Consider the following 19823-nt stretch of genomic DNA (forward strand, 5'->3'; position numbering starts at 1 on the left):
TATGCTCAAACTGTCTTGCTCCTGGCTGCTGAATTCTACGCAGGCTGAAGTTTCCGAACCATCTTCAGAGGCAGCCCTATGTATAATGCATTGAAGTTATCTAACTGAGGTTACCAGAGCATAGACAACAGTAGTTAAGCTATCCCTGTCCAGATAGGAGTGTAGCTGGGCCACCAGCTGAAGCTGATGGAAGGCACTCTTGGGTCACTGAGGCCACCTGACCCTTGAGCGACAGCAATGGATCCAGGAGTACCCCCAAGCTATGAACCTACTCCTTCAGAGGAAGTGTAACCCCATCAAGAGGCAGGCGATCTCCCACCCGTCTGGTCTAGGGAATCACCCGCTAACAGTGCCTCAGTCTTAACTGGATTGACTTTCTGTTTGTTGGCTCTCATCCAGTCCATTACCGAGGCAAGACACTGGTCCAGCACTTCCACTGCCTCACCTGCAGATGTAAGGAGAAACAGTGCTGAGGGTCATCAGCATACTGCTGACAACATACTCTTAACCTCTGGATAACCCCACCCAGCAACCTGTGAGACATATAATTTATTATCCAATTGTAACCATTACTTGAGCAAACCACTTATTTTTAATAGTGGGGTGTCCACTAGGTCTGAATAAGTGTCATCCATGGCTCTGAGGTGATTCTGCTAAAAACTAGCATGGAGGGCACAGCTGGCTAGGCTGGGAGGTGAAGAATGCCTCCTTGTGAGAGGGAGTAGTCCCTGCCTGCTTGAAGGAGGCAGTGGCAAAACCACTACTCGAGAAACCCTGGACTTGGAAAATCTAAGTAACTACTGGCCAGTTGCCAATCTCTCCTCCTTGGGCAAGGTTCTTGAGTGGGTGGTTCAGACCACATCCATGTGCTCTTGGGGGAAACTGATTTCTAGATCTATTTCAATAGGTCTAACACCCAAAAAAATTGTGCAACTCCTCACAGTACCTTTAAGGTCCCAATACATTGTTACATGAAAAAAAGTGTGACTATGTTACCTATTGGTCACATACATGTGTGATCATAGAAATACAGAAATGATTGTCTAAAATCAAGCATTCAACTCCTTGTTAATTAGCATCCATCTTAGGAATGGGTATCAAAAATGGAAAAGCTTTGTGGTCAGCATTCAGTTAGGTCTCGACTTAGGTCCCACTCTTGTTTGTACCACCTTCCTCCTCGACTTTGCCTTTTTGACTCTTGACAGTAAACTTTCAACCACAAAGAGTGTCAGGTTAACAGTGTAACTTTTTCTAAGAAGAGTAGGTACCAGCTAAATAGGTCATGCTGCTTGCAAGCAGAGTCTGGCTGAGAGAAGCAATAATGGCTGCACTTACATCAACTCTCTGGCTCTTTCAACACAATTGGTCCTCCAGGCCACCTTTAAGAGAATTGGAGAACTGGAGTGGTGGTCCCATCATTCCTCTGCGTCCAACCAGACCATGACATTGTGGCACAGTTATCATAGATCTCTAACCTGCTAATTTAACATTCCATATCTAGAATGTAAAAGCTAAATGATATTTCTAGAAAAAAAGCACTGGTCATAATAAATAGGGAGATGGAAGTGATAAGCATTATCTTAAAGCAAACTTACTTTTTTTGCACAATAATTTTTATTAATTTTTCATTTTTTTATCAACATGTATGACATAAACAAGTATTTTACATTCATTTTCTCACTTAAAAACTGTTTTTAAATTCTCACTAATTTCTATTTACACACGTATTTTCTATATCTACAATGGCTTCCAATCTTCCTTAGCTGTCTTCATTCATATTTTACAGCGCTTTGTTTTACTTAAAACGTAATAAGTTACACTTAACGCACAAAGGATTTTGTAACATGTATATACATAATTAATTTGCTTGTTTCCCCTTTGTTGATCCAATAAACTTTATGTATTTGAGAAGTTCAAATGCCAAATGTGATTCATTTCAACTCTACTGCTATGTAATCCATAAATTTCTTCCATTCCCTATCGAAAATACTCTGGTTTCTCTTCAGATCGTATAAATCTTTCGCCTTTTATTGAAGCAAATTTACTAGTAAATTAAGGAATTCCAAGACTGGAGTAAAAAGGATAATAATAAAAAACCACTTGAAAGTTAGCCCCGTTATACAATTTTACTTAGTCATTGTGTTTAATAGAATTGGGTTGTAATTAAAGTCTGCATGTATTTTTTTTAAAAAAAAAACCCCATACCAAAGACGCTTTAAAGGGGTAGCCAGTGGTGGATAATTTCAGATTGAATAATCCAGGATAACAGCATCATGAACTTTTACACGGTGACCATCTGCAATCAAGACACTTGATATCTAAGGTTGCAAGCGCCACTGAATTCAAAACGACTGACTTCCAAGTAGGCATGGATTGCGCGCCAAAAGAACTTTCGAGCCCGACGGAACAGCGATTTCTGTTGCTGATACTCGAGCATCTTTGAGCCCTTCAGCCTTATTTTTTTTGTGGGTTTTTTTTTAGTCTTTCCAACCCGAGCTAAACCTAGACCTTGCCCGCCCGCCCGCCCTTCTCCTCAAGCGGAGCCGCGTTTGCCACACATGGTGCCCACCCTTGGCGAGCTTCTCCAAGGCGCGCCCTTCAGACAAGCAGACCTGGAATTAAGGAAACCTTTCTTTCCCGCCACTCGGGAAGGAGGCTCCCAGGGCGGGTGGTGGACACAGGCTGCGCGTTTTTCTGTGCGCGCGCGCGTGCATGTGTTTGCGCGCGCGCGGGCGATTACCTCAAGGAACCAGCGGGGTTGAGTTGCATCGCGTCCCCTTCCCACCTCTGTGGCCGGGCGCATGCGCGGTCGGCCAGGCCCTGCTCTCCCTGCCTGAGCAGGTGCAGGGATGGGCCCCGCGATGGAGCGGAGGCAGCGGGGATGCTGTGGAGCCCCTGCCTGGGGGTGCCGCCGCCTGCTCCTCCTCCTCCTCTGCGACCCCCTGCTCTGCGCTTCTGGGGACACCAGCGTCGGCCCGGTAGGGACAGGGAGCGGCGAGCCGCCTGTCTGGGTGGGTGCCGTGAGGGAGACAAATGGGAATCTGCCGCCCGGAGGGCTCCTTCCTCTCCATCCCCGGGCGTCGCCCCCGCTCCCAGCCCCCGGGCACGGCAACCTGGGGGGCCGGCCTGCTGGGTCGCCCCCCGGCTGAAGGGGAGGGCAGGTGGAGCCACCCCCAGGGAGGCGAGATGGAGCTGGACCAGTTCGCCTTCCCCAGGCTGGCAAGGCTGGCAGAGACAGGGAGGGGCTGCTCGGGGTGCCCCCCCCCGTTTCCTCGCTCTCCTCCTGGCACGGCGACGTTGTCTCCAATTAAATGAAGGTGGACGCGGGGCGAGGGGCTCCTCCCGGCGCCTTGGGGGTGTTGTTGGCTGTTTTCCTTCCCTCCCTTCCCTCAGAGGAAGGAGTGGGTATTTCCAGGAAGGCTGCTGATGGGGGAGATGTGTTTGGGTGCCACTGCCTCGGAGGTCTGGCGTGGGGTCCTTAGGGGAAGGGGCCTGAGTTGCTCTCTTCCGCCTGCAGGGAATAAGTGGCGGCGGCGATTGTGGGGGTCAGGGGGAATGCAATGGAGGACGGTGGCTAGGATGCGCGAGGGAGAAAAAGGTGAATCGGGGTGCCCTGGTCTAATGGAAACGGGCACATGAAACATGTGAGCCAGCTTCTCCCGGGGGGGGGGCGACTCGAAAAATGTTGTTTCTTTTACGTCCCTAATGGTGCGTTCATGGGAAATATCTGCCAGTATAGAAACGTGCATACATGTTATTGAGCAGCATGCACCGCTTTTGTGGCCAGCAGCGCAAGCACAGAGGGAGAAGTACGGCGCTGGCTAAACGTTAATGGTGCTGTTGATTTTGGTCTGTAATTATATTCCTGTACCCTCCTAATTTTGCTAGCTTTTTTATGGTATTGTTTGGTATATGTCTCAGTGTTAATGCCTTCCATCAATAATAATAATAATAATAGAAAAACATGGTGTGAAAATGCAACCAGGCACAACTTTTAAGGACGAAGATATGCATGGTCGATAATGCACATTTTAGCGTTTAGGACGAGGTTGGCCAGTTAAATGAGGTGTGCAGTTTTGTTTGTCAATGAAGCTGAGTGTTATTACCTACTCTGTCTTGAATATACCGATTTTGAAGGGTTAAATTAATGAGGTGGGTAGGAGATAAGGACAGTCCAGTTAACTGCAACTGTAGAACCTTCACAGAGCAGTGGCAGGCTAGCAAACCTGTGCATTCAGCAGCTTCTCTTTTACAAGACAGAGAAACCAGTAGGAGAACACTTCAATCTCCCAGGACATTCTATACAAGATCTCAAAGTAGCAGTCTTAATACAAAGGAATTTCAGAAATAGACTGGAAAGAGAAGTTGCTGAATTGCAACTAATTACCAAACTTAAAACTATGGAGAGACCTGGTCTGAACAAAGACATTGGATTCTTATCTCATTATACACAACAAAGCTATTTTTAGCCATCTCACCCCTTGCTTTTTCCTGTAATACCAATTGCAGTCGTTAACAGTCCTCAACAGGTTTTCCACACCTATCAGCCAGTCACCAATTCCCACCACTCTTCTGAGTAATACCCCTCCTCACTCTCTCACTATATATAAGGGTCTGGTGACTTCTGTTTCAGTGTATCTGAAGAAGTGTGCATGCACATGAAAGCTCATACCAAGAACAAACTTAGTTGATCTCTAAGGTGCTACTGAAAAGATTTTTTTTTTTAATTTTTTAATTTTGTATTAAATTAAATTTTGCGCTTATGTGAATTGTTGAAACAGGGACACAGCCTAAAAGGTAAATTACAAAGATATGTATATATTGCCAATTTTAGGGTAATTTCCTGTTTGCTTTGAGCCTTAATTCAAATCTCTGAATATTTATTCTAAAGTTCAGTTTACATTGCTAGACATTTGTGGATGGTTGGTAGTCTTTTGAAACAAAAGTATTTTTTCCCCTTACACAAACTCTTGAGTTTATCTCGAGTAACAATAGCAGAAAGGTTTCATCCAACAAAAATTGCACCATAGTTCTTCCCATAATCCAAACATGGATATGAACCAAAGTCAGTTTAGGTGATAATGAATTTTGTATCTGCCCAGATCCTTTTTGTGATATTACGTTGAAACAGCAGTCAATATGTTCCATCTGAAGGAATTGTTTGCTGATGCAGCAAGTGTTGAGATTGGGCTATTAGTCATTTGAGGCATGCACTGTAGAACTCATAGAAGCTTTCCTTCAGGTATCAGTTTGTCTGCTCATAATGAAAATATAATGCAAAAGAATATAAATTATTTAAATCTCCATGAAACTGAAATTGTTGCAGAGCAGTTATGGCTGTCCTGCTTCAAGCTACTACCGTGTTTCTCCTAAAATAAGACACCGTCTTATATTTTTTTTCGCCCAATAAAACACAGTATGGCTTATTTTCAGGGGATGTCTTATTTTAACTGCGTCGCATCGGTACGCTGCATAGCCACACCTCTCCAGGCTGTTTTAATGGGAGGTACCACGTCACTATGGCTTATTTTCGGGGTATGGCTTATTTTTGGGGAACGGCTTATATTTCGCAAATGCATAGAAATCCTGCTATGGCTTATTTTATGGCTGTGTCTTATTTTAGGAGAAACAGGGTAGTCAACTGAGGCAAACCTTACAGGGAATACAAAATGTTGGAAGGAGTGTTTAGTACAGCCCTCCTCAGGTGTATGGAGCCAGCTATGTGGTTCTTTGGATCACAGCCATTTTACTCTAATCATAAGATTCAATATCATGCCGTTTCTAAAACTAACTGTAGAGTGAAGTGATGACCATGTTAAAATATTCTGTTGGATTATTAGGAGTCCATGTCTCAGCTTCTGTTTTAAAGGGGTAAATAAATACTGCAACTGTAACTTTCTCCATAATCACAGTAATGTAGAGTTATGCGGTTACTGCTCTCTCCTTTTCGGTTCAGTTCTTTATTTCTGTTCTTAATGTATCTTGAGAAGCTTTAAACATTTATGTTGTCTTCATAAAAATAATTTTCACAGTTAAGTTTGGTTTTCTTTGACTTTGAAGTAGCTTTGACTTTAGTAGTTTTGAAGAAGCTACTAAAAGTGTTATTAAATACCTTTCCTCCACAGCAAGTTCTGTTTAATGTTTCCAGAATTATGGGCAGCATCTAACAAAATAAGTTGCATTAGCACAAGGGCTTGTATTTGTGCAATGGAGCTTCCCTTCCTCTCTTTTACCCTCTTACACACCACAAATATTCTCCAGAGGGTTGGGGGGGGGGGTGGACACAGAATAGGTTTAGGGGAGGAGAGGGTGGAGAAGTTCTGTTATACAACCCGAAATCCTTGCACTAACATAACTAATTCATTGGATACCGTCCTATGTTACTTCTTTTTCTTTAGGGAAATGTTTGTACATAGCATACGTGTGTGTATGAATAGCATGATCAATTAGGCTGCAATGTATGCTAACTTCTATCATAGTTTGTCTAATATCAATCTAAATTGGATACATCAGTTTACCAGTTTTTGGCAGTTCACCAGAGACTTCCACTAAACACATTCTTATTTTGTAGTCCATGTTCTTTCATCTTGCCATAACCTGTTATAATTTTGATATTGAATTCCTGTCTACTGTATCAATGACTGAATATTTAAAACATTAGGCATTTGGGGGGCAATAAGTTAAAGATAGATCCAAGCATGGGCATAGCCAGGATTTTTGTTAGGGCGGGGACAGGTCTTTTGTTAGGGGGGGCATAACCTCAGTTTGCTATGTATTTTTATTGAATTTTATTGAAGGGGGGCAGCTACCCCTCCCTGACCCCCTTGGCTAATCTGCTTCACATGGAACACTAAGCTATGGCTTGTATAAGAAACCATGAGTTGCTGTAGCTACCAGTTGTCCCACAGACAATCAACAAACCATGGCTTATTTAGTTAAAGCTTGGTTTGTTTTCAAGCTATTTGAACCTTTGTAGTTTGATGAGCTCTGAGATTAGGTGGCCAAAGGGTTAAGGAAGGGTGCTAGTTTTCCACATAATATCAAGTTACAGTAATTCCCATAGGAATGCATTGAAATTTTCGTCTTGCGAAGCATGACCATAGAAAAATTCGTCTTGCGAGTCACCCTTTCGTTAGTGAATGCCTTTCGTCTAGCGAGTTTTTCATTGTGCGAGGCATTCGTCTTGCGGGGTACCACTGTATAGTTAAAACAAATCAAGATTCATAAGCCAACACCAAGCCATGGCGTCTGACTGTGGTTTGTTGGCTATAGTTGAGCCACTGGGCAGTGTTCACACAGAACACTAAAAATGACTTAATAATCCATGGTTTAATAATCCACGTGAATCAGGCCAGTGTTAGCTGGTTCACCCCTTTTCATCTATCCAACAGGAAAAGTTAGCTGACTAAGGAATTAAATAGTGTTTCATAGCTGAAGCTAGAAAAAATTGAAACAAAGTAAGAAACATTTTTTGGATGACAGCAATATGCTTTTTGACCACTGTCTTCCAGGGTGGTACATAAAATGCCAACTGTTTCAATTTCCCAGTATAGAGATGAGTTTTCTAGAATATTTGTTCCGCCTATAGTTTTAATGTGAAAAATCCAGTGAACTGTTTCAGTCAGGCATTAGGATTCTCAGTCCCCCCCCCTTCTGTTAACATTTTGTTTGAGTACATTTCCCTATACATTTCTGGCAGTATCATTTATATGAACTCATGCACCTGAATGTTTTAAGTTCTCTGCTTTTTGAAAAGTTAATCAGATTAAACGTATATAGAAGAGGGGGGAAATGCTTTGTGCATATTAAAATACATTGGTCCTATAATTTGGACTTCAAAACTCATAAATGGGTTTTTATTATTAAGTCCAAAAGAAATATTGTAACCCTGTGGGGAAAAGTTTCAGATGCTTGGGTGAAAATATAGAAACATGTGTTTCTCCTTAGCTCTGCCACTGCAGGAATCAAAGTACTAAATTGGTCATTTTCCTAAGGTTCAGGGAATGCTGTAAGAAATGTTAATGCACCTTGGCGTTTTGAATGCCTCTTTACTGATTCTGAAGGGGAAACTGTGAATCCTGTAAAAAAAAACAACCCATTTTATCCCGTTTTATTTGGCTATTCTTCTTATATAGTTTATGGTTACCTGAAGACTGAAAAAAAAAACATATTATCACCTTCAAACTTTCTTTTGCAGTGTCTAATCACCCTTAATATGCTGTTGTTGGCATCTGTCTGTGTTGGTAGATGGGGTGCAGTGCGCCTTTGGCAGTGAAGTCACTGTTGGAAGTTTACAGTGCCTGCTGTGGCTGTAGACACCGATACAGGAGAGACATGTTTTGTTGCAGTTGGGGCAGATGAAGGTATCTGGTTATGATGCTGCAGATGCACCATGATGATTCTTCTCTGCACTCCTCCCAGTGGTCATTCCTCCTCTGGTCACTGCTATGGATGCATGACCTGACTGCCTGTCTCCAGGCACTTCGGTTGTTGATGCTGCCAGCCTTCAAGTCACGTTTGCAGACATCTTTGTAACACAGAGTTAGTCTGCCAATGGATTTGGTGCCACCCATAACAGTCCTCTAACTTAAATGTGTTATAGATTTGGAAATTGTCTTCCTGCAGTCGTTCTGCTAGAGTTGGAGAAAGTAATGATGTGCCTGGTATACAGAGGCAAATTTTTAAACATCCTAAGAAAGCTGAAAGATTTCTGAGACCTATCTTAAGGTCAAAAGCGAGTGCAGGTAAATTTAACCTTTTGCTTTCTGAAATAATGGGCATAATTCTTAGTTCTCCAAAATGTATAGCTACAGGAGAGTAACAAGGGGAGAGAATATGGGGCATCCATCTGTGTTGAATGCCAACTGCCTTGAACGCAAGGCCAGCCTGCAACACTGCCATTTATGTCTACCATTACCTTTGTGGGTTGATTTTCTGCCTGGGAAGGGTGCAACTATACAATTCCCTTGTCATCACTAAGTGATTTCAGCCTGCTTTCTCTTGTCTCCCTTTGTCACCTAGCTCTGCCCAATAATTGCTTTAAGTGCTTTTTATTTTTGCTCTCTTGTTTGATTATCACAAAAAAATGTGAAGAGAGATGCTAAAATTTTAAAGCTGAAATTAAAAGGGAAACTCATAGTGGTGGGGGACGTAGCCCAGTAAAATGGCATTGCCAGGAAAGTCATTCCTTTTTAGTTGGTGCTAAAACACCAACACTTATTTTAATAATTAAAACGAACAGGCAAAAATGCATTTTAGTGCAAATAAGACAGATTTTTAAAATCATCATCACACTCACAAAAATGGCATGCACCGGGTGTACCAGGAATGGGGAACCTATGGGCCTTTGGGTACATCTAGACTACAACTCCCATCACCCCTCACCACTGGCCATGTTTGCTGAAAATGATGGCAGTTGGAGTCCAGCAATATTTTTTATGGCTGCAGGTTCTCCATTTCCTAGTATAGATGCATGGGGATAACCTCACTTGCTCAATAAAGAACTGCACATATTACAGCTAAGGGCTGTATCCATACCATCCGACTTTTTCAGACCCAAAACAGGGACATATGTCTTCTGAGATGATCTTCTGGGTGAGTCACGTGACCCATGCCTTGCTCTCACCACCCCCAAAAGGCAAGGGCAAGGGTATGGCATTCAAAAGGGTTGCCGCAATCTTGCATGAAAAAATGGGATATTCCATTTTTTCTGGGGCACTTAGCAGGTTTCTGGTACTGTGCGTGTGGGGCCCCATTGGCATAAAGGGGTTTAACATTTCCTTTCCTCCCCCCCCCGCATCTCCCCAAATTTGCTCTGCAGGTTCCCCAGCCCTTTGGAGGGTGCACATAGTGGCTGGAAGGAACAGGACAGGAAGAAGAACTTCTGTTCCGCAGGCAGAACTGCAGTGTTGTTCGATACAATCCCAAATCAGGTTTTCTGCAGGAAAAAAGATGGGGAAATCCTACAAAATGATAACGACATGTAGATGCCCCAATTTTTAAAATGTGTTCCAAAAACATTATAATTTGGCTTGGTAATTTGGTGATTTGGTAAAATGTTGGTGTGGAAGAATTCTAATACTTCCTGCTTTTAATAAACACACCTTGAGAAAATATGATGGGTCCAGCTTCTTTCTCTGAGGAATAAGGTTGCCTACTATTGATGTGTTTTTATTTATCTATCTTTTAATAACCACTTACACACAGTTCTCAATGTGATGTGAAATAAAAGCACCTTAAAAACAATTAAACAATTACTGGTAAAAATAAATACACAAATAACATATCCCAATACAGAATAGACACCCCTGGCAGAAATCCATTCATGTAGCTGGAACAAAAATGTCCTCAATTGTTTCCAGAAAGTGTAGCCAGTGGGCACTTGCCGTATCTTGCCAGGAATACTATAACACAGAGCAGGGCTTTCAGTGTGGCTGCCCCTGTTCAGAATTACTGTGGAGCAGGCCTCTAATAGCTTTGGAACTTGCAGAATGATCCCTCTCACAGACCACAGTGACCTAATAGGTGCATAAAAGATAAAGGCGTGTTGGTTCCTCCTCTTGTATGGTTAGAGGAAGCTTACCCAAGCCCTGAGAGAAGAAGGCATGTTGAGATTGTTGTTGAGCTGGATTTGTGGTAAATTGAGATTAATATGTCAGAACTTTTTGGATTGAAAAATTGGGCTTTTCTGATCAAAGATATCTATGATCTTAGTTTGGGGTGTTTAGCAATTGAGATCCTAGATAATTAGCAGAGACATATAAGGTAGGATTTTAGTTTTGAAAGCATACCCAAAGAACAATCCTCCTTGATTAGCAATATAGGAGAACACTGCCTTTCAATGATATGTACATGGAACCAACAGCTAGCCCTAAAATTGATGATACCTTATCCTGGAAGCCCCCAAAATTATTTGTGTAGCTAACCGATGAACAGATGTTGTGTCTGACTAATAGCCTTTGCTGTGGCTTAATGACTCAGGATTTTGTTTTTGTCATTTTAATACATCTGGAATCTAAAAACTGGCTGTCTCATACCTCTGCCCACCCCACCTCCTTTTTACTGCCTTTATATATTTTCAAGAATGCAAAACGAGAATCAAAGGAAAAACAAAAACCCATAACAATAAAGCACCTCTGCCTTGAAAAAAACGAGGGCATTATCATGTAGGAATCCTACCAGTATGCAGATCTGGTGCACAAGACCTCGAAGTATTTTCAGGTGCTTGAGGCACTTATAGTAGTGCTGCTGCATGAAGTTTGTGTTTTATCCATTAAGACCAGAGCTTTTAGTGTGATGATACCTGCCCTTCAAAATGTGCTTGCAATGAACATCAGGCAGAGACCTACAATATGGCGTTTAGGTGCCTGCTTAACATATACCTGTTCTCCCAAGCTTTCCCTGAGAGGTGACCCTTCTATATTGCTATACTAATTGATTTATCCTGTATTCTGCAGTGTAGGTGATAATGGAAATGGTTGCAAAAAATAAATATGTGGTCACCCCTGGGCTGTCATGTAGTAAATCCTCTGAAACTGATGCAAGTCAGTGTTGTGACACCATTGTGCATTAATTTTTAAATTTAAAATTTTAAAAAAATTAATGCCTTATTAGACCTAACGACATAAATTAAGACAACTTGTGTATTTTTATGTATTAAGTTAACAGCAGAGTAGGATTATGCAGCTTTCAAATTAAAGCAAACTACATTTCTAAAATATACTCAACAATGTGCAGGGGATGGCTGTATAGTTGAGGCAGAGGGCACCAAAGCTTCTTTCTGCCTTACAGGATTGTTGTTGTTGTTCAGTCGTTCAGTCGTGTCCGACTCTTTGTGACCCCATGGACCAGAGCACGCCAGGCCCGCCTATCCTTCACTGCCTCTCGCAGTTTGGCCAAACTCATGTTAGTGGTTTCGAGAACACTGTCCAACCATCTCATCCTCTGTCGTTCCCTTCTCCTTGTGCCCTCCATCTTTCCCAACATCAGGGTCTTTTCTAGGGAGTCTTCTCTTCTCATGAGGTGGCCAAAGTACTGGAGCCTCAACTTCAGGATCTGTCCTTCTAGTGAGCACTCAGGGCTGATTTCTTTGAGAATGGATAGGTTTGATCTTCTTGCAGTCCATGGGACTCTCAAGAGTCTCCTCCAGCACTATAATTCAAAAGCATCAATTCTTCGGCGATCAGCCTTCTTTATGGTCCAGCTCTCACTTCCGTACATTACTACTGGGAAAACCATAGCTTTAACTATACGGACCTTTGTCGGCTTGGCTCAAATCAATGAAGTTTTGTTTCTCAGGCTTCGGGTGAGACATTTGTTTTGGATTTCATTAAATTGAACTGTCTTGAAATATTTTTCATTGGTAACTGTAAATATAAAATCATTTTGCAAACGGCTCAAGTGATTATTATCAGTGCCTACCTACTGAAAATTAGTAGCCATGTGTCCAATAGGTGTAAGTTTTAATCTAGATTGTTATGTTACGGTAATTCCTATATATGTCTAACCCCATTTAATTTGGATTTCTTCAGCTCTTTGTCATACCAGTATCTGCTGTTATTTTTGTCCTGGACATTGAGTTATTTAGCATTTTAAATACAACACAAATACTTTAATATATGTGTAGTATATATGAACAGTCATGCGAGTGAAAATCCATTGCACGAGTGGATGGGCACAACTAGATATCTCTATGTATTTATGAAAGAGAAAATACAAGTATAATTGGAGAAATGTTGCAGTATATAACAGCTTTGTGGGGATATTTGATATAGAAACACTATGGAAGAAAGAGTTCAATCCTAACCTTCTTTCCAAGTCATAGTCTCAAGCACAATCTCTTCCTTGCATCCCACCCCATCCTCCTCCTGGTGTGGCTGCTTTTTGTTAAGAAAGAAAGGTCCTAAGCATGCTGTTTTTTTAAAAAATGTCACCAACGCATCATTTTTAGTCCTCAGAATGTAGACTATTTTGAGTAAATTACAGTAGTCTGTAATAGTTGTGCAATAGCGCTGCACTGGTGGATGTCAAAACCTAAGACATTGCTGCTACGTTGAAAATACCAGTATGTTGAATTGGTTTGACTTAAGAGCTCTGCTCTATCCTTGACAGGTCTGCAAACATATTATGATCAGAATTTGCAAACTCTGTGTGTGTTATGCTGGTAAAGCCTATTATGGGATATGTAGGTAGCACCAGTTAAGGTTGCTTTATGACTTACTTTCAATAGAGAACTAACTTTTTCACTTTTTAATCTAATATCAATTTTTAATCCTAGCTGTTTGCCTAAGAATACATATTCCTTTTAGAATTCTGTGGACTAATGGTGAATTCATTCCCTTCCCCCCATTTTATATGCAATAGAGGCACTGTCACATATAGTTTGAACCAAAGCTCTGTTTGGAAACAGGACAGTCCTTTGCTTGAGGCTGCCTCCAATCAGACTGGACAGTAGTGGTCAAGACTAGAGGAACAAATAGTCTGATCTGTTATAAGGCAATGTTTTACTTTTTCTCTGTGAATGTGTTCTTAAAGCCTTTCAAGTATTGGTCATATTTAAATGCATTAATTTTCTACATTGTCTTGTCACACCCTAATTTGATTCTCATTGGAACTCTATGTAGTCTGCAGCACTTTGATAACACAAAAACCATGCAGACTACTATTGTAAACAGGTTTATACATTTTGGGTATGACAAAAACAAACAAACAAGAGTGTGAAACAGAAATGTGTGGGCAATATGCCCTCCACCCTCAGAACCACCTGGCATATACTTTAAAATAAGCACATCAGCTGAAATTGAGATATGTACACTAATGACCTGTATGCAGACAAAAGAGATAAATTTGCACACAAACTGTAATTCAACCACCCCTGGGAGGTTAGCAAACTAGCACTGATTATGGCAATCAGGCTTTGCTCATGTTGTACTTTTATTGTTATCCTCAAAACAGAATGTATTCAGATATACCAAGTAGAACGAATGAGCTCAGAATATGCAGCAAACTGGAGGCGGTTGGAGGATGGATGGCGGCTAACAGATTGAGGTTGAATCCTGACAAGACAGAAGTACTGTTTTTGGGGGACAGGAGGAGGGCAGGTGTGGAGGATTCCCTGGTCCTGAATGGGGTAACTGTGCCCCTGAAGGACCAGGTGCGCAGCCTGGGAGTCATTTTGGACTCACAGCTGTCCATGGAAGCGCAGGTTAATTCTGTATCCAGGGCAGCTGTCTACCAGCTCCACCTGGTACGCAGGCTGAGACCCTACCTGCCCGCGGACTGTCTCACCAAGGTGGTGCTCGCTCTGGTTATCTCCCGCTTGGACTACTGCAATGCGCTCTACGTGGGGCTACCTTTGAAGGTGACCCGGAAACTGCAATTAATCCAAAATGCGGCAGCTAGACTGGTGACTGGGAGTGGCCGCCGGGACCACATAACACCGGTCCTGAGAGATCTGCATTGGCTCCCAGTACGTTTCCGAGCACAATTCAAAGTGTTGGTGCTGACCTTTAAAGCCCTAAACGGCCTCGGTCCTGTATACCTGAAGGAGCGTCTCCACCCCCATCATTCAGCCCGGACACTGAGATCCAGCGCAGAGGGCCTTCTGTCGGTTCCCTCACTGCGAGAAGCAAAACTACAGGGAACCAGGCAGAGGGCCTTCTCGGTAGTGGCGCCCGCCCTGTGGAACGCCCTCCCATCACAGGTCAGGGAAATAAACAACTACCTGACATTCAGAAAAAACCTGAAGGCAGCCCTTTTTAGGGAAGTTTTTAATGTTTGATATTTCTGTATTTGATTTCTGTTGGAAGCCGCCCAGAGTGGCTGGGGAAATCCAGCCAGATGGGCGGGGTACAAATAATAAATATTATTATTATTATTATTATTTCAAGCTTTGGATTTACGTTAAAACTAATAGAGCGTAACACTTTAAAAATAACACGTCTAACCTGCTGATATATACTGTCAAATCAGACTATGTTGTAAACGTGGTTTTGCTTTACCATATTTTTCAGAGCTGGTTAAAAACCTATGGTTACCTGCTCCCTTCTGACATCCGAATGTCTGCTCTGCACTCAGGAAAAGTTATGCAGTCTGCAGTCACCACTATGCAGCAGTTTTATGGCATCCCTGTGACAGGAGTGTTGGACCCAACGACTATTGAGTAAGGGTTACTTTTGTAAACAGTTGAAAGCATTTTATTCACCAAAATCATCATTAATTGCTGGATGAAATCCTGTATAATGTGGACCTGCATAAATTCACTTGGCGCTTATATATTCTCTGGAACAGAACATGTCTCTGACTCCCGGCTCAAATGGCCAACCAAGCCCCATTTCTTGCTAAATAAAGTTAACTGGAAATGAACTGATCAACTAACATAATCCATGTTAAATCCAAAATAAGAGTGTTCATACAGGGATTTGTGCTGGTTTAACTAAATTGGTTTAACAACTGGAACTTTGTGCATCACAGAGACATGCAAAAACAACGTTGTGTGCAATGTATAATATAACCATTACTGGGTTTCGTTTAAATCCCATATATACAGAGGTATTGCAGTCCTATATCTTAAACCATTCTATATTCTGGAAGATATGCTATTTCAAAATGCGTCTCTGACATAATCTGAGCCTGATCTTTACTGATTTGCATAGTGCCAAACTGCATGAGATGTTATTAATGAGCACATGATTTTTCTTGCAGAAATAACTAGCAGAGCAGGATGGTTGTGGGGAGCGATGCTCCATATTGAAACCCTTGCATGAGGCAGAAAGTTCTTTAGCCCTCTAGGTAAAGGTAAAGGGACCCCTGACCATTAGGTCCAGTCGTGTCCGGCTCTGGGGTTGCGGCGCTCATCTCATGTTAATGGCCTGGGAGCCGGCGTACAGCTTCCAGGTCATGTGGCCAGCATGACAAAGCCGCTTCTGGCGAACCAGAGCAGCGCACGGAAACGCCGTTTACCTTCCCTCTGGAGTGGTACCTATTTATCTACTTGCACTTTGATGTGCTTTCAAACTGCTAGGTGAGCAGGAGCTGAGACCGAGCAATGGGAGCTCACCCCATCACGGGGATTCGAACCGCCGACCTTCCAATCAGCAAGCCCTAGGCTCTGTGGTTTAACCCACAGCGTCACCCACGTCCCTTTTTAGCCCTCTACTGTGCTGCAATTGCAATCTGGAACAAGGGAACCCCATTCCTGCAATTTTCGTGGGTAGAGAAGCGTTAGCTATTTCTGCAAGAAAAATCACACATTAAGAGCAAATAGTTTGGCTCTTATGTACACATAGTTATATGAATGTCAGTTTTCCTCCCTTCCTGCTTCCTACAGCTCAGAATGCAGGTAAACTGATTGGTAAATGTACTGGTGTTTTTACTTTTGTCTAATCTATAATGGATCCAAGTCATTGTTAAAATATTGTTTTAAGCTCCCTTCCCACTTCCCTGAGTGATTTGGAAGTTCCAGAGACAGCTATCTTTTTGCAGTTTTCCTGTGAAGAAAGAGAATCCTGAAAATGTGTGGTGCCTTGAAAGGATAGGAGAAACTACATGCATGAATGTGGCACTAGTTCTTAAACATCTTCAGTCTCCAAAAGCAACAGCAAGCTACCCTGCTACCCTGCTTCAAAAGCTCTTTTTCTGGCCCAGTTCAAGTTACCCTTTTCTTTATTCCATTTCAGTGCCTGCCCTCCAGGCAGAACACCCTTAGGCAGGCAGGTGTAATCTGCATTCCGAGCTTATCTTGGTTGCCCATTAATTAGCATTCATTATTTGTAGCTGAACCACCAAACAGGACAGCCTAGCTCATAACCATGTCATTTAGCATATTTCCCAGACTCACTAGGGAATATTTTGCTTTCCAGGTGGATGAAGAAGCCTCGCTGTGGTGTTCCTGATCATCCCCACCTAAGCCATAGACGAAGGAGCAAGCGATATGCACTAACTGGACAAAAGTGGAGGCAGAAGCAAATCACATACAGGTGCGTATAATCCAATATTTTAAAGTTCAATACACAGATACTCAACTGAGTTCTATAGGGTGCGTGTGCGTGTTTGTATGTGTAACAATGTTACGTAGCAATCAATATCCCTACGTAATGTTGACTTATTTAATAGTCTGCTACATGTACATGCCCAGAGTACACATTTTCAGTAAGGATAAGCAATTGGAGTCACCTAGGCCAAATCTCTTCCCTTTGGAGGTACCTGCCGTCTCCCAAATTTCCCCAGAAGACACATGACAGGGGTGGCAAGTCAAACCACTGTCTCCAGCTTCTGTTTCCTATCTATAAAATGAAAATACAAACAATTACCGAAGCATTATATTATATTGTATTGTATTAGTAACCATAGCATAAGTCATGGGTTTGAGCCCCACGTCGGGCAGAAGATTCCTGCATTGCAGGGGGTTGGACTGGATGAACCCTCGTGGGCCCTTCCAACTCTACAATCAGTGGCGGAGGAAGCCGCCTGGCCACCTGGGGTGCCAAACCTGAAGGCACACCCCCCCCGGGGCGGGGTGTTGCTCCATAGCGCGCATGCGCCGTGCATCATGACGCACGGCCGGCGGCTGCTTTCCTTCCCTTTTTTTTTTAAAGGGCTTTTTTCGGCACTAGCCCGGGCAGAGATGAGGGGCAGACCAGCGAGGAGGGGTGTCACGCCAGCCACAAGCGTGATGCCTTGCTGGCCCGCCCCTCGACTCCGCGCCGTGGCTCTGCAGCCCAGTGCTGAAAAAAGCCCTTTTAAAAAGGGGGAAGGAAGGCAGGCGCCGACCGGCTGAGCGAGCAAACAAGCCAGCTGCTGCTGCGCACCAAGCAAAGTTTTGGGCTCGGCTTTGGAGTCGCCGATCGCGGGGGTGGGGCCCCGAGTATCACCCTCCCAGGGTGGTACCCGGGGTGGATCACCCCCAATGCCCCGCCCTTGCTCTGCCTCTGTCAACAATTCTGTGATTCTAAGCATTCACACAAAAATGATATAACTCTTTAAAAATATTTTTGTGTTCATACTTATAAAATTGTGCTGCCTTCACTGTCAGAGGCAGTATGCTTCTGAATGCTAGTTGTTGGAAGGGAGAGGGCTGTTGCACTCGGGTCCTGCTTGTGAGCTTCCCAGGGGCATCTGGCTGGCCACTGTGAGAACAAGGCTTTGTCGCTAGATGGGCCACTGCCTGGTCCAAAAGGGCATTTGTTATGTCCTTATGCAAATATAGCACCACATGGGGCTTGATTCTTTTATATGTGTTATGCATATTGTATACATAGGGACGTGGGTGGCGATGTGGTCTAAACCACTGAGCCTCTTGGGCTTGCCGATCGAAAGGTCAGTGGTTCGAATCCCCGCGATAGAGTGAGCTCCCATTGCTCTGTCCCAGCTCCTGCCACCCTAGCAGTTCAAAAGCATACCAGTGCAAGTAGATAAATAGGTACTGCTGTGGCGGGAAGGTAAACGGCATTTCTGTGCGCTCTGGCTTCCATCACAGTGTCCTGTCCGCCAGAAGCAGTTTAGTCATGTTGGCCACATGACCCGGAAAGCTGTCTGTGGACAAACACCAGCTCCCTCGGCCTGAAAGTGAGATGAGCGGCGTAACCCCATAGTCACCTTTGATTGGACTTAACCATCCAGGGGTCCTTTACCTTTTCCTTTACCTGTATACTTTTTTTTTGCTTACATTTTTTGGATATAATTAGTCAGACTTTTTGTTAAAAAAAACCACAATTAATAAGTGACTTGGACATAAGGGGGCATTCAATGCAGCAGGTGGTCTGATGCAGGCAAAGTTTGCTTGGGTCAGAACTGCCAAATTCCATGTATAAAATTAGCTTAAAATGGATTTCTCCTTCATTGCTAACTGCAAAGGAATTTATAAGTAAAAAGACAACAGGGTCTTTTCTTTCTTTCTTTCTTTCTTTAAAGTCCTTTAATTGTTTATTTTTGCTATCTTTAATCTGATGTCTGACACACTTACTCCCTCTAAACTTAGCTGAAAAGGTGACTTTGTTAGTTATTTTGTCTTAATTTATTCCAACCTTGCAAGATGGAAGTGACTGCAAAGTCTGCTTCAGGGAGAATGCTACATTTCAGTCTGCCTAAGTGATGAATTTCAATAGATAATTGTATTTTTAGCTTACTTTATTTTTAAAAAAGTAGGTGCCAAAAGTTCCATGTTAAAATTGGACTTAAATTAGGCTCTCCATTCCTCTGTATTCTTTGCTTAGTTATTGGTAGAATGCCCAAGGTCACCCAGCAGCTGCATGTGGAGGAGTGGAGACACGAACCTGGTTCACCAGGTTACGAGTCTACCACTCTTAACCACTACACCACACTGGCTCTCACTGGGATTCTTTAAGACAGGACTTAACATTCCATTTCCTTCCCTGTACCTCTTCCCCCACAAATATGCTATGGAGGTTGAGGAATCCTCCTGAACAGCAGATGGCTGGGGGGGGGGGGGGGGCAGGCGGGCTGGAGAGTAAGATGAAGTCTGCTTGCATCAGCTGGCATGATGTTATATCTTGCCCTTTTTGTTCCTTTATGCCATAGCAGACAAATTGGAGACCCTAGGCCTGTAGAGGAATTGCTGGATGGCTAGGACGGAGAAAGGTGCCCTCTTTCCATATCAGTAGTCTGATGTGCCAAAACAGGGACCTGTTGTTATGAAATCTGCTTTGTGAAATAATACTACAGTAAAACATTTGTTGGTCATGTCATTTGTTTTGGTATTGTGTGTTTGCAAAAAGCATGCTAGAATGTCCCTGTTTTATGAGGAATGTTGGAGGGTATGTGTTTGTTTTAAAAAATTGCCATCTTGTATGCATTAACATAGAGTG

General features: G+C 43.0%; 1 protein-coding gene across 2 annotated transcripts in view; it reads left to right on the top strand.

Annotated features, from left to right (window-relative positions):
• Window positions 1-2773: 2773 nt before the first annotated feature.
• The window catches only part of MMP24 (matrix metallopeptidase 24), a 34909-nt gene continuing 17859 nt past the window's right edge, over window positions 2774-19823 (top strand). The window contains exons 1-3 of one of the 2 annotated variants that reach the window (XM_033153169.1): window positions 2774-3011; window positions 15012-15160; window positions 16860-16976. In XM_033153169.1, the coding sequence (XP_033009060.1) occupies window positions 2850-3011; window positions 15012-15160; window positions 16860-16976 (428 nt within the window). In that variant the 5' untranslated portion in view covers window positions 2774-2849. The remainder of the gene's footprint in view (window positions 3012-15011; window positions 15161-16859; window positions 16977-19823) is intronic. The other variant, XM_033153170.1, reaches the window with a different exon arrangement.

Source organism: Lacerta agilis, chromosome 6 (assembly GCF_009819535.1).
Source record: "Lacerta agilis isolate rLacAgi1 chromosome 6, rLacAgi1.pri, whole genome shotgun sequence".
Classification (NCBI taxonomy): Eukaryota; Metazoa; Chordata; class Lepidosauria; order Squamata; family Lacertidae; genus Lacerta; species Lacerta agilis.